General features: G+C 41.5%; 1 protein-coding gene across 9 annotated transcripts in view; it reads left to right on the top strand.

Annotated features, from left to right (window-relative positions):
* EBF3 (EBF transcription factor 3) overlaps positions 1-12500 on the top strand; it is a 138675-nt gene that overhangs the window by 98950 nt on the left and 27225 nt on the right. For 5 of the 9 annotated variants that reach the window (XM_054174710.1, XM_054174706.1, XM_054174708.1 and 2 more), the window contains exons 9-10: positions 630-763; positions 1278-1404. In XM_054174710.1, the coding sequence (XP_054030685.1) occupies positions 630-763; positions 1278-1404 (261 nt within the window). The remainder of the gene's footprint in view (positions 1-629; positions 764-1277; positions 1405-12500) is intronic. The other 4 variants (XM_054174711.1, XM_054174707.1, XM_054174709.1 and 1 more) reach the window with 1 other exon arrangement.

Here is a 12500-nt window from a genome sequence, read left to right as displayed (position 1 = left end):
GATTCATGTCGACAAACAATATTAGATGTAAAATGTGTACCTTTGACAAAAGTATTAATATAGTGCTTTTGATTTTTGCCTGATGAAAAGTGAAAAGTAGTAATTACGGAGTGACAGAGGAAAATGAAGTTTTGAACCAAAAGGCAAAGTTCGCGGATGAAAAAACCCAACCCAATTAGCTGCTTATGAGGAATCGAAATTCAGAGCATTTGCTCTTCCATCTCCCTCAACAACCTTTTGATTGACTCTGCTTAGATCTGTACAGCAAAGCAGATAAATCGACATGCCACATGCATGCGATGCTTAATCATTTGTAATAGCCATATTTGCCCTGACATATAATTTGCTATATCAAGCCAGTTTTTTCTTCTTCTTTTTTTTTTTCTTTTTCCTTTTTTTTTTTTTTTCTTCTTAAATCCCTTGCTCACCAGTGTTCTGCTGCTTGGCCTCTGCTTTATAAAACATTTAATAGTTTGCTTTAAATACATCAACATGCTGATATACGATTGCCCTTTGTATGCCTCCTCCAGAAATCATGCACTTTCCTCCTGTTGTGCTTTGCATGGGTTGTCATTGGTGAAGAGATCTCATGTCGGGTATTAAGGTCTTGATTTTCTGTCTTGTACAAGCAGCTACTCCGTGCATAAAGGCCATCAGTCCTAGTGAAGGCTGGACTACTGGTGGGGCTACTGTCATCATAATCGGAGACAACTTCTTTGATGGCTTACAAGTCGTATTTGGAACTATGTTGGTCTGGAGTGAGGTAAGCTATCTAAATTGGTGGGCTTTGAACTGTAACATTTTTCCATGAATGATTTTAACAAGCTGTCAATAGGCTATTGACATGAGGTATCATGAGATTTTGTTTCACGGTGCCTTTTTAGCCATGAATTCACATGTGACAATTGACTCCGCGCGCGGCGAGAAACAGACTTTGAGGCACGTCATGGCCCTCTAGTGGAAGACTTGCTGTAGGAGGTCTCCCAGTACAATTGGACAATTAGTGTTAAAATTACTCGAAGTGGCCTTAAGGAGACATATGGAGGCAATTTTCATATGAATGATGCCCTGTGGCCTTTCCTGCAAACGAAAACCAAGGATCATTTACAGAGCTTTTTCTTGAAAACACTTGTAGAACTCCTATCTTCCAAGGTGACAGCAAGAGGGGAGGGTTTGGAGCCAACAAAAGGCCATTTTTGTCATGATATGAACTGGCTGGCATTGGTCTTATCGGTGCCATCTTGATTGACTGTATGTTTTCTGTATGATTCTCCTAGCTGATAACACCCCACGCCATCAGAGTTCAAACACCACCACGGCACATTCCAGGAGTTGTTGAAGTAACTCTCTCCTACAAATCTAAACAGTTCTGCAAAGGTGCTCCCGGCCGATTTGTCTACACTGGTAAGTCTCCAGTTTCCTTAATCATTCTGGGATAACAGCTTCTGTCTCTCAATGACACACGGGCAGTGCAAAGCAGGACTACCACAATGCTGTTAAAAATTAGGAAGTGTCTTGTGGGAAATATGGTAGCTGGACCTCAAAATACCTGTTTGTATGGGCATCCAGGAGGTCCGGTGATGTCCAAGCCTCTTGGGTCTTAAAAATATCTCAGTGTCTGATGGGATGAAGCTCTCTCACAAGATGCTTGTTACTTCCTGTTTTCATTTTGGCCAGAAATAGATTAACAATGGTATTTCCTACGCTGCTCCTGACAGAAAGAGGCGTTTTGGAGTATTCAGTGATGAAAAATATTTTTCAGGCTATCCTTCTGAAACTTCTTGAACTTCCCCAAAGGTTCAATTGGAGTTTTAAGGCACTGGTTCAAGAAGCTGTTGTTGGATCCAAAGAACTTCACCCAACCTTACTCACGACCTGGCTCTCAAAATTCTATCTGAAAGTTGGGCTGCAAACTCACAAGCCTGGGAATGATTTATGTGTGCCAATTCTTTTAAATCCAGTTGATTTTAACAAGAGCACAAGAAAAGGTTGGAACTTTGTGGTTAGCAGTGGTTTTAGTATGAAAGTTCTTACTCTGGGCTGAAGTATTTTTGGCTTTTTGTCTAAAATGTGAGTTGCAGTTTTTCTGGCATTTCACAAGGACTTTAACTGAGGTGCTGGGAGGGGAAAGGGAGAAACAGCAGTTTAATTCAGCATGCTTTTGGATGAGGATTCTAGGTAATAAATTTGATCTGATGAATCAATCTCTCTTTGGAAAACAAAGAGCCTTTAACTGTTTACTCGACAGGCTGCAGGGAGAGCTCTTGCTGCTGGTTGGGTAGATAATGCAGATTGCAAATGATGTGCAGATGATGTGCGTTTTGATGAATATTTTCCCACTAGACTGCAACTGTTTCTATCTATTAATTTAGATCTAATGGGAAAAGTGTGTTCCTGGGTAGTTTTAAGCTAGGACTTTTTAAACAGTTAAGCCATCGTGGATATGGTTTTCTGCCTAAGATCTGTTGCTGAAATGAACTTTCAAGAGAAGGTAGCAGATGAGGTTCCTTATCTCCCATCTATCCCCAAAGAAATCACCACCTGAGCAAACCCAATGCCTGTGTTCACTCCTGGCTGCTTCACTTCTGGCTGAGAAGGGGCAGAATATTTACATCTTGTTGATCTTTATGATTGGGTTTTTGCCAGAGCTACCAAATGGGACGGTGGCAACCGTGGTGGCTTTTAGTGCTAACAATATCTGGAAAGCAGACTTTGTTTTATGGTCTGCTGCAAAGGTGAGGCTGCACCCAGTCACTGTTACAGGCTTAAAAATGAACCTAGTCCATGCAGTGCTTCAGCAGAGTGTCCTGACAGGCATGACTAGCTAAGATAAGTGCTCAGCAAAATAAAAAATGAATGAATTAAAAGCCTTAGACTGAGTTCCAGATATTTAGCTATTGTGAGCTGGTGCAGTTCCACCGCACAGAGGGAAGCGCTGCAGATTTGAACCAGATGACGGTCTGGCTTCTTGGTGCAGAGTCCTGGAATTTAGAACTGCTTTACAGAAATGTCTTCAACTGATTTCTTAGGTGCAGGTTTGCAAATTTGGCTGTTTGGAACCTCTCTCTAACATGTCCATGCAAATTTGTATGAAATTGTAAGGAAAATCCATTTGTGTCTTCTTTCCTGGGGTTGTCTTTTGTCTTTATCGTGAAACAAAGATGCTCTAAAAGAATCAGGAGGCTATCAGGAGCTTCTCCCACTGGAATTAAATAGTGATAAAGTTACACTAATGACAACACTTTAACAGAATATATATTTAAGACTTCTTCTGAGGGAAACAAAACCCGTATCCCAGCAATAAAGAAAATAACAAGATAAAACCAGCGTCTGCTTGGCCGAGAAACTTCTGCCTGCTTTGCTTTTTATCCTGAAGTGATAAGGTGGCTGAGATAGACTTTGGAAATTGCAGCTGCCATCGAGAGCCAAGCCAAGCCTCACTGTATTTCAGAAAATGAAAATGATGTAGCTCTGGAGGAGGGAGGGGCTGAATCCCCAGGGCATCTGTTTCCCATCAGTGTCCCACCATGCTTGCAGTCTGGCTTGGCACTCTAACATTTAACCTTCCCAGCATGAGGTAGACCATAGGGCAACAAGGCTGCAGAATAATGAAACAAGAGTGTAGTGTGGTGCACAAAGCCTTTGTGAAGGGAAAAAGTTGAGGCATTAAACAGTCAGGGTCTGGAGATATGAAAGTTCCAGATTTTTCTGAAAGGCCCCCATTAGCCTCACACAGAAGCGAGCGTGCGCCGTCGCTCAGCAGGCAGAGGCAAGGCCTTTCCCCATCTATCCAGGCCTTTTTTGCCCGCTGCTTTCAACTATTATAAAGATACAATTACCTTGGGAGATTGTGGCAGTTCAGTTGATTAGCACGGTGAATTAAAAGAATGAGTCACAAATGACATGTCCAGCTCTTCTCTACTAGTCCTTTGTATTCCCAGCGTACCTCACCCCTGTTGTAAGAAGGTCAAAAATTAGAGAGAGATAACAATTTTCAAGCAGCTAGCACTTAGGAGCAGAATTAACAATCATTCTGTATGTAATTGCCAGTTAATAGTAAATTGCCTTCTAGACTGTAAAATGCAATATAAACTGGTGGGCACCTAAAATTAAATTAATGAGGTATTTGCTGCATTTAAGAGTGAACAGTGTAAATTAATAACGGGGTGCAATACTTGTTTTAATACGTATCGAACAGCGCGTCATTTGCTTGTTTAATCATCATTTGTAAGGCGAAAAAATTCTCTGTCTCCCTGCACAAACTGAGTGGTTGTTGAGGGTTGCAGCCCCAGTTGTTGGTTTTTTTTTTTTTTTTTGCTGGTGAAGCCTGCTAGGTTTTCTTGATTAAATATCAGAGATTATTTTTTAATTAGAATATAAGCACCGCGGTGTTGTTTGATGAGGGCAAACTGCAAGTTGTGCTCTTGGAAATGAAATCATGTTGCAGATAAAATGGCACCTTTGGCCACCTATCCTAAGCTCCGTAGAGTCTGTTGGTTTACTTTAAGATGAGCAGCAGTCCTGTGTTTACATTTATTTGTGCCACTGAGTTACTGTTTTCTCTCGTGATGCGTTTTGCATAATGATTTCCCCGCAAAGAAAGGAAGTGGAGTTTGACGTGTTGTGTATTAAACCAGTTTCAAAGAATGCTGTTTGGCACTGGGAACTTTTCATGCTGGCTGTTTTCACCCTAATGTTTCCACCTCTTTTTGGGGGGTGTGTGTGTGTGTTTTTTTGTGGGTTTTTTGATGACTTAGTTCGCTCAGCTATAGGAATGACCCAAATTGTCAGGAGACAGCCGATCCTTTGCAGTAGGCTCTACCCAGTTGCTGCACAAGGTATTGGCATTCGATGGCAAACATGCCCAAAGCAGACGTGGAGAAAAGCGTGAATGCTGAATACATGGAACCATTCCCAGGTCTGCAATGCATTTGCTGGATGCGAGCATAAAAATGATTATTTTGCACAAAGGCGTGCATTCAATTCTAAGCTTATGAAACCATTACTCAAGCAGCAAACTGCTCACAGTTTGTCTTCCTTCTGATAGAGTATTTACATTGAAGAAGTATGGCTGGGTGCTGGGGCTGGCACAGCACCAAGGGGGGGAAGCCCTCCTTTTACAGAACCAAGGGAGGGGGAAGCCCTTCTTAGTCACTACGTTGTCCAGATTTCTCAGTGGTTGGCTCAGTTTTGCCTGAGTACAGAGCCCTCCACTTTGGCTGGCTTCCCTCAGTTCACCCCCACCCAAAAGATCGTGTGTTCCTCAAGTATTTTCCAGATCTTTTGTGTGCATTCAAATGGGATTCTGTCAATGGCGCTGTTACACTGTTTAGAGTCAATAGCTCCCTTCCATCACAGCCAACACAAACTAGCTGTCTCATAGGTCAGTGCTCTTTAAACAAATTACTTGTATCCACAGAGCAAATGATTGTTAATTGCCTCTCACAAATCATACTATTTTTTACTATGCTAAACTACATGCGAGTGCCTTCGTTAGATTTAAAGCACCTGATTATTTTGTGCACCTATGCAGTTATTGCTCCTAAGTATGAAATCTGGTGCTAAAATATATAGAGAGAGTGGATGGAGGACTTTATTGGAAAGCCTTCAAAAAAAAAAGCAAAAAAAGAGGTAGAGTTACATTCATTTTAATGAAATCCTCAGCATTTCTAATTCATATATATTGCATTTCCTCGGTGAGGTTTTTTGTTAGGTTGTTGGGGTTTTTTGTGTGTTAGTTTCTTCTTTAAGTCCTGAAGCAACTTGCAGTCGCTGTTATTACAGTATTGGTTATTTATTGATCAGACCTTGTGTCAGAATCAGTTGTTAGCAAGCTGGAAAAAAATCCAGATAGAACAAATGCTCCTGCCCTTGCTTCATGATGGGGCTTGCTAAGTCAGTCAAAGTTAGCGTTCAAGAGTCAAAAGCAGAAAGGGCTTCTGATTAGATGTTAAACTGCAAGTAAAACATGTTTTTCTTAAAACAATAATGTCAAAGGGAAGGAGATTCCTTATAAAGAAGTTTTTTTTGGCATGACATACATTTTTAATTAATAGGGCGATGCTAAACATCCAGAAATGATTTAGTGGCATCAAGTCAATAGCATGTTGGATAATGTCTATTATATAATAGCTCTTTTTTAAACAGTAGCAATTCCAGGTTTATCAGGGTCATTGTTGTCCCCTTTCTTTTCTGTCTCAAAGGAGGCCAGAAGAATGAGACATACCATTTGTGCTATTGCACAAGTAGACTATTTGTCCTAATCAGTGACACCCATTTACTAGAATTGCTTAAAATGAACTATACCTCATACAGAAATCGCACATTTAGAGTGTTCCATTCATCATCTGAAAATTGAGGGCCAGTAAACTTTTCTGTTCCTCCAGCGGGATCATAGACATGCATCAAAATGTTAAAAAATGATTGGTGAGAGAGAACTGTCACCCATTTATCAAGGAAAAGGAACATTATTTGCTAATTTCCCAACCAAGGCAGTGACAGGGTGCTTCGTCTTTAGACCCACGGTGACCAACATGGCCTTTTTGTTATTAGTACAAGTCAAGCGCTTTTTGGCTGTTGCTAACAAGACACATTTGTCTATCATCAGAGAGTGCTTTATTTTTTTCCAAGTAGCTGTGACCAAAGTCTGCTCCCAGTGCCATGAGTGGCTGCACCTCGCCAGCTCATGGTAGCACTGAGTCACAGGCAGCACTGATAAATCACAAAGTTTCCATGTCAAGGTGAAGGTATTGACTCTGCTGTGCCCAAACTGACAAAATGTAGTGCTGAAGCTATGGCAATTCATCTTAAAAAAAAGAGGACAAAAGGGTCATCTTGGCTCCATGTAATAATCAGGAAAATTTGAGTGCTGAATAAGACCTTTACCTTGTTTTCTCTGAGAAGGGGGAAGAAATGCTTTCCTCCTTTTTTTTATCCCCTTCTTTCTTTCTTTTTTCTTTCCCCTCTGTGCTCTATGTAGGCTATAGTTAACCAGTCAAATCAGTTTCCTGGATATTAAAGTGTCTAATTCTATTTTTATTTCTATACATTTTGGTTTATTGCTAGTTTTTTTTTTATTATTACTGGAGCCTGATTGTAACACTCAGGCTAAACTTCCTGAAGTTTCAAATCAAAGAAAAAAAGGTGGAAGGAGAGGAAATAAGATATTTCACTGAAAACATACATCTTGTTCTCATATTATGAAAGCAAGATAGCAAACAGAAATCTGGGTTGCATTGGAAGATATCCAGCTGAATGTCTGGTTTTGGCTGGTTCCTGCTCTGCATGATACATCCCTGCACCAGTATCCCCATTACATTAATTTGTACCTTCATCAGAGTGCTGTTGAGCTGAAAAGAAATGTGCCCCCATGAAGTCATGGCCCTTGTGTTAAGTCTGACATCGAATGGAAATAAGGAAATTACCCAGAAGCTCTGGATTAGTAAAAATCATGAGATTACTGTGTTTTGGACCTTTTTGAGCAGGGCCTGTTCTGACAGGACAAGGGGGGATGGTTTGAACTTAAAGAGGGAGATTCACACTTGAGAGAAGGAAGGAAGAAATGTTTGACACTGAGGGCAGTGAGAGCCTGGTCCAGGTTGCCCGGAGAGGTGGTAGATGCCTCATCCCTGGAATCATTACAGGTCATATTGTCTGGGGCTCTGAGCAACCTGCTCTAGTTGCAGATCTCCCTGCTGACTGCAGAAGGGTTGGACTAGATGACTTTTAAAGGTCCCTTCCCACCCAAGCCAGTGTGTGATTCTATGATTCCATGCTGCTGCGTATTACAGTGATACTACTACGGTTAAGAAGCCTGGTGGTGTTTTCATGTCCAGCCTGTCAATGCTGGGAAGTCTATGTCTTACAACACATTTCTTTGGCCAAGTGAGTTTCACAGAATCCTAGCATGGTGGGAGTTGAAAGGGACCTCTGGAGATCATCCAGTCCAACCCTCCTGTTGGAGTTTCCCACAGCAGGTTGCCTAGGATCACAGTGGCCAGGTGGCTCCACAACTTCTCTGGGCAGCTTGGTCCTATGCTCCAGCACCCTCACAGCAGAGAAGTTTCTCCCCATGTATTTCATGATGGTGTGGGACTGAAGCCTCATGTACGATTTTGAAATTATCATCAGAACTTTAGTGGACTTAATATGCTGAGGGAAAAGACTCAAAAGTTGTTCTAAAAATATTTTGATGTCCACTGCTATTTTTCAGTGGTTCCTAAGACATTGTCCATTATCTATCTCAACAAAACCAAATGTTTCTAAATAGGCCTTTAAACCCATTCCATAAGCATGTGGAAGGTATTTGGTGCTGAGGGTCATGGTTTAGCAATGCACTTGGTAGTGATGGGTTAAAGGTCGAACTCTATGACCTTAAAGGTCTTCTCCATCCTGAAAGATTCTATGATTCCATTTCCACAATAGTGGTTAGTCAATGTAGTTGTTACTCACTGGAGAATAATATAAACTACTGGAGATGACTATTGGTCTTTAAACCCACAAACTTTCACTGAGTAATGTGAAGTTGTGGGATGAGAAAAGCTCCATGGTACATCTAGGGTCTTCAGCTGATGCTTGTTGAAGGTCTGTTGATGCTGATACAGGTTGGAATAGAACATGCTCCGTGTGCTCAGTGTCCAGTGGCTGTGGACATGTGTTTGTGGAGGAAGATGGTGGAGGGTGCAATCAACCATCCATGCTTTCTTAATTTTCTAGATTTTTTTTATCCTGCTCCTTTATAAGCTTCAAAGTTGCAGTTTAGAGCTGAAGAGTTTCATCTTTTTAATTACACAGTTTCCAACATATGCAAATATTAAGGGGAGAAAGAAAGGATGTAGTTAGGAGACAATCTTGAGAACATCCACTCAGATATGGAATTGCACTGTGGCTCCTCACAACTCTTATTTGAGGTAATTTTGGGGGGTATTTTTTTTAAATGTAAGGTAATATTCTATTTTATTTTATTAGTTTTTAGTTGAGGTATTCTGTTTTACTTGAGGTATATTTTTATTAGTTGAGGTACTTACTTTTTTCTCCCCCCCTTTAACTTGAGGTATTTTTTTCCTAACATCCACAGGCAATACAGAGAGATCAAAACTTGGAGTAAGATCTATTTTGTGTTCAATTTGTTCTACAAGAGAGAAATAACATTGTAAAAGCTATGTTAGGTGATATTAAGGATCCCATTATAAATCCCATTTGTCTAAATATTACACTAAAATATTACAGTATTATATTCTTCTGCTGGGTGATAGCTGCCAAATACAAATGGGAGAGAAGTTGTGCAGAATGCCTGCTCTTACAGATGTTTGCTGAAGCATCATCGATTTCATATGGTGCTGAGGTAGATAAATACCTTTGAAAAACTAAGCCAGTGAAGACAGGCAAATGATCCCATTTTCCATTTGCTGTGATCAAGCATCATTTCCAGGAGAGTCCCTGAAATTCATGTGCTTCAGAACAATTGCAGCACTTGCTCATGCACCCTTCTGCATAAAGAATCACAGAATACCAGATTAGAAGAGACCCCAAGGATCCTCTGGTTCAACCTTTCTAGGTGATAGTAGAGTTGAAATGAGGTGGCCCAGCACCCTGTCAAGCTGAGTCTTTAAACTGCCAAGTGTAGGAGAATCCACTAGCTCCCCTGGGAGATGATTCCAATGCCCAACTGTCCTCATAGGGAAGCATCTTCTTCTGGAGTCCAATAGGAATCTTCCCAGGAGTAACTTGTACCCATTGCCCATGTCTTTTCCAGGGGAATCCTCATGCAAAGGAGTCTCCATCATTCTAGTTACCCACACTTTGTGTACTGGTACACGGTAATAAGGTCTCCCCTAACCTTTCTCTTCTCAAGGCTGAACAAGCCCACTTCTCTCAGCCTTTTGTCATATGGCAGATATAAAGAGCATGGAGAACACCTCCAGGCTCCTGTTACAGCTGAGGCCCATCAGGGCCATCAGCCTATTGGGCAGGGTAGCAGATCCATTAGGTCTTTGGGAAGGGGTGGGTGCAGGACCTTATAAACCAGCTATGGGGCACAAGGCTGGTGCTGTCAGCCAGGATGAATTTCTGGACTCTGCTTAACTAGCAGAATTCTCTGAAGAGTGTGTGTGGAAGTAGGTGGATCCATGTAGATTCATCCATAAGAAGGAGATATTTATTCAGCTGTGAGCTCTGAGGATTAAATTCCTAAATAATACCACAAAGATAAAACTAGAGGTAAGCCCAGTTTTCTATAGTCAAATATTTTATATTAACAATTAGTGAAGTACCTGGGAGTATTAAACTGTTAAAATCTCATGTTTTGCTGCTTTGATGTAATACCTTTATAGTCAAACACTTTACCAAATCAATAAGCCTTGTGGTTTTTTGAGCAGAATAATTCTTGGTTAGTCATATCACACAGTGTTCATGAAATGCTGTGTTTTATTCTGGTCACATATATATCTTAAACTGGGGTACCTGGCATGATTGGAGTGTTTGTAATTTGATCTCATACAGATTTCCTTCCCTTTTGACTCTGAAATGCTCCCAAGTCCCTCCTTTGCAATGCTCTATGCCAATGACTACTAAGATTTGGCTTCTTGCTGGTGGGTTCTTTAATTTCTCATGATCTTCTCCTTCCAATGTTTAGATCATGGTAAATGTGCAGATATTTCACATGGTAAACCACTCCCAGATTGAAATGTTTGATGTGGTCTGATAAGGTAACTCAGTTAGCCAAGTAAATGGGGGTGGCTTGACTTTAAGTGGTTTCCATTCACTACTTCATAACTCACTTTGACTCTAACATCTTACAAGTGTCTTCCAACATCAATGATTCTATTATTTTGTATCTTTTCCTAATCCATTGTCACTGACACTAAATATCTGCAACAGCAGCAGTATCATCCCAGTTCTTTAGTCCTTCATTAGTTTTTATGCACAGAATTTGAAGTCAGCCTTCTACAGAGTTCAGCCTTCCCCAGTGGAGAGGTCTCAGGAGGGTCAGCATGGAAACCTCTTTCACCTGGTTGGCATGCTGTACAACTGCCATGTGTGCTCATATTGGCTCAAATTACCCCAGCCAATACGCTGCCCTTTTCTGGGGGGATGGCATCTTGCTTCACACAAACTTCTTTTACTTTCTTTCTCTCTCTCTCTCTCTCTCTCTTTTCTCCCCATTTATTTTCTCAATTGCTTTCTCCATTTCCCTTCTCCCTCATTTGTTCATTCATTCATTTAAAGTAAATCTGCAGCTATTATGATGGTAATGACTTTCTTGGCAAACATGAGAACCTGGATACAACTGTTCTCAGTAAAAGTGGAAATGCAGGTGTCCTTGTAGAATCCAGGGTCATGATACTATCAGTGCTTCACTTGTGACTGAATGCTGCCTGCCAAAAGATGTGTCAAGGCATCCAAACCCAGTTGGAGAGACCATTTGGCTCTGGGGATTGTGAGTGAAAGGACTTGGTTGCGGTGTGGAAAGGCCTTGGGGTAGTGGCAAGTCTGGAGGTCTCATGAGAGTCTTCCCATCATGAGCTTCTTGGCAGCCTCCTGGCACCCATTCTGCTTCAAGGGTGCACTAGCCCTGTTGAGCTTCAACCACAAGGGTGTTGGAACTGGGTGCCTTGAAGATTAGGGGACATACTATGTATCTGAACATTAATTCACTACATATTTATGGAAGATACATATTTGGTAATTATCTGGACCTACATCCTTGTTTTTTTTTTCTTCCCCTGCTTCTTCCTTCCTTCCTGGAAGCAAAAGGCAGCAGTTGTTTTGGTTGGTGCCTGGAACTGGCCAGGAAGCTCTTTTCCTTTATTTCTTCTCCCTGTACGCTTTTCAGTACAAAATGTGTTCTGCTGGAGATGTTCTGACCTACTCTAAATAAGACTCTGTTAGGAACAGACTATTCTTGAACTGAGTGGATTGACATTTGTCTTCAAAGATGTAAAAGCTACAAATGAGTGTTCCCATTTCACCAGCGTTCAATACACTCTTTTAATGTCCTTTTGCTCACTTCTGTGTGATTGCATGTTCCCTGCAGGAGCTCACCCACTGCTGGGTTTGGAATCTCTCCAGAGGAGGAGACTCCACAACCTATTTGGGCATCCAGGGCTCCAGCACTCTCACACCACAGAAGTTTTTCCTCATATCCAGATGGAACCTCCTGGGTTTCAGTTTGTGCCCATTTCCCCTGTTGTGTTGGTGGATACCAGTGAAAAGTCTGGCCCCATGCTCTTGCACCCCACAGGTTCTTTAGCTCTTGCTGAGCCCTGAGAAGATACCCTCTCAGGCTGCTCTTCTCCAGGCTCCATGTCTCTCAGCCTTTCCTTCTCAGAGATGCTCCATGCCCCCCAGCATCTTTGTAGCCTCCACTGGACTCTCTCCAGTAGTTCCCTATCCCTCTTGAAGTAGGCAACCCAGAACTAGACCCAATAATCCAAATGTGGGTTTGGATATAGGCCTAAGGTGGCATTGCTTTCTCATTAGGAAAACAAAACAAAAAACAA

This window comes from Dryobates pubescens, chromosome 30 (genome assembly GCF_014839835.1).
Source record: "Dryobates pubescens isolate bDryPub1 chromosome 30, bDryPub1.pri, whole genome shotgun sequence".
Classification (NCBI taxonomy): Eukaryota; Metazoa; Chordata; class Aves; order Piciformes; family Picidae; genus Dryobates; species Dryobates pubescens.
The sequence above is the reverse complement of the archived record's forward strand: the minus strand, read 5'-3'. Positions and strand labels throughout refer to the sequence as shown.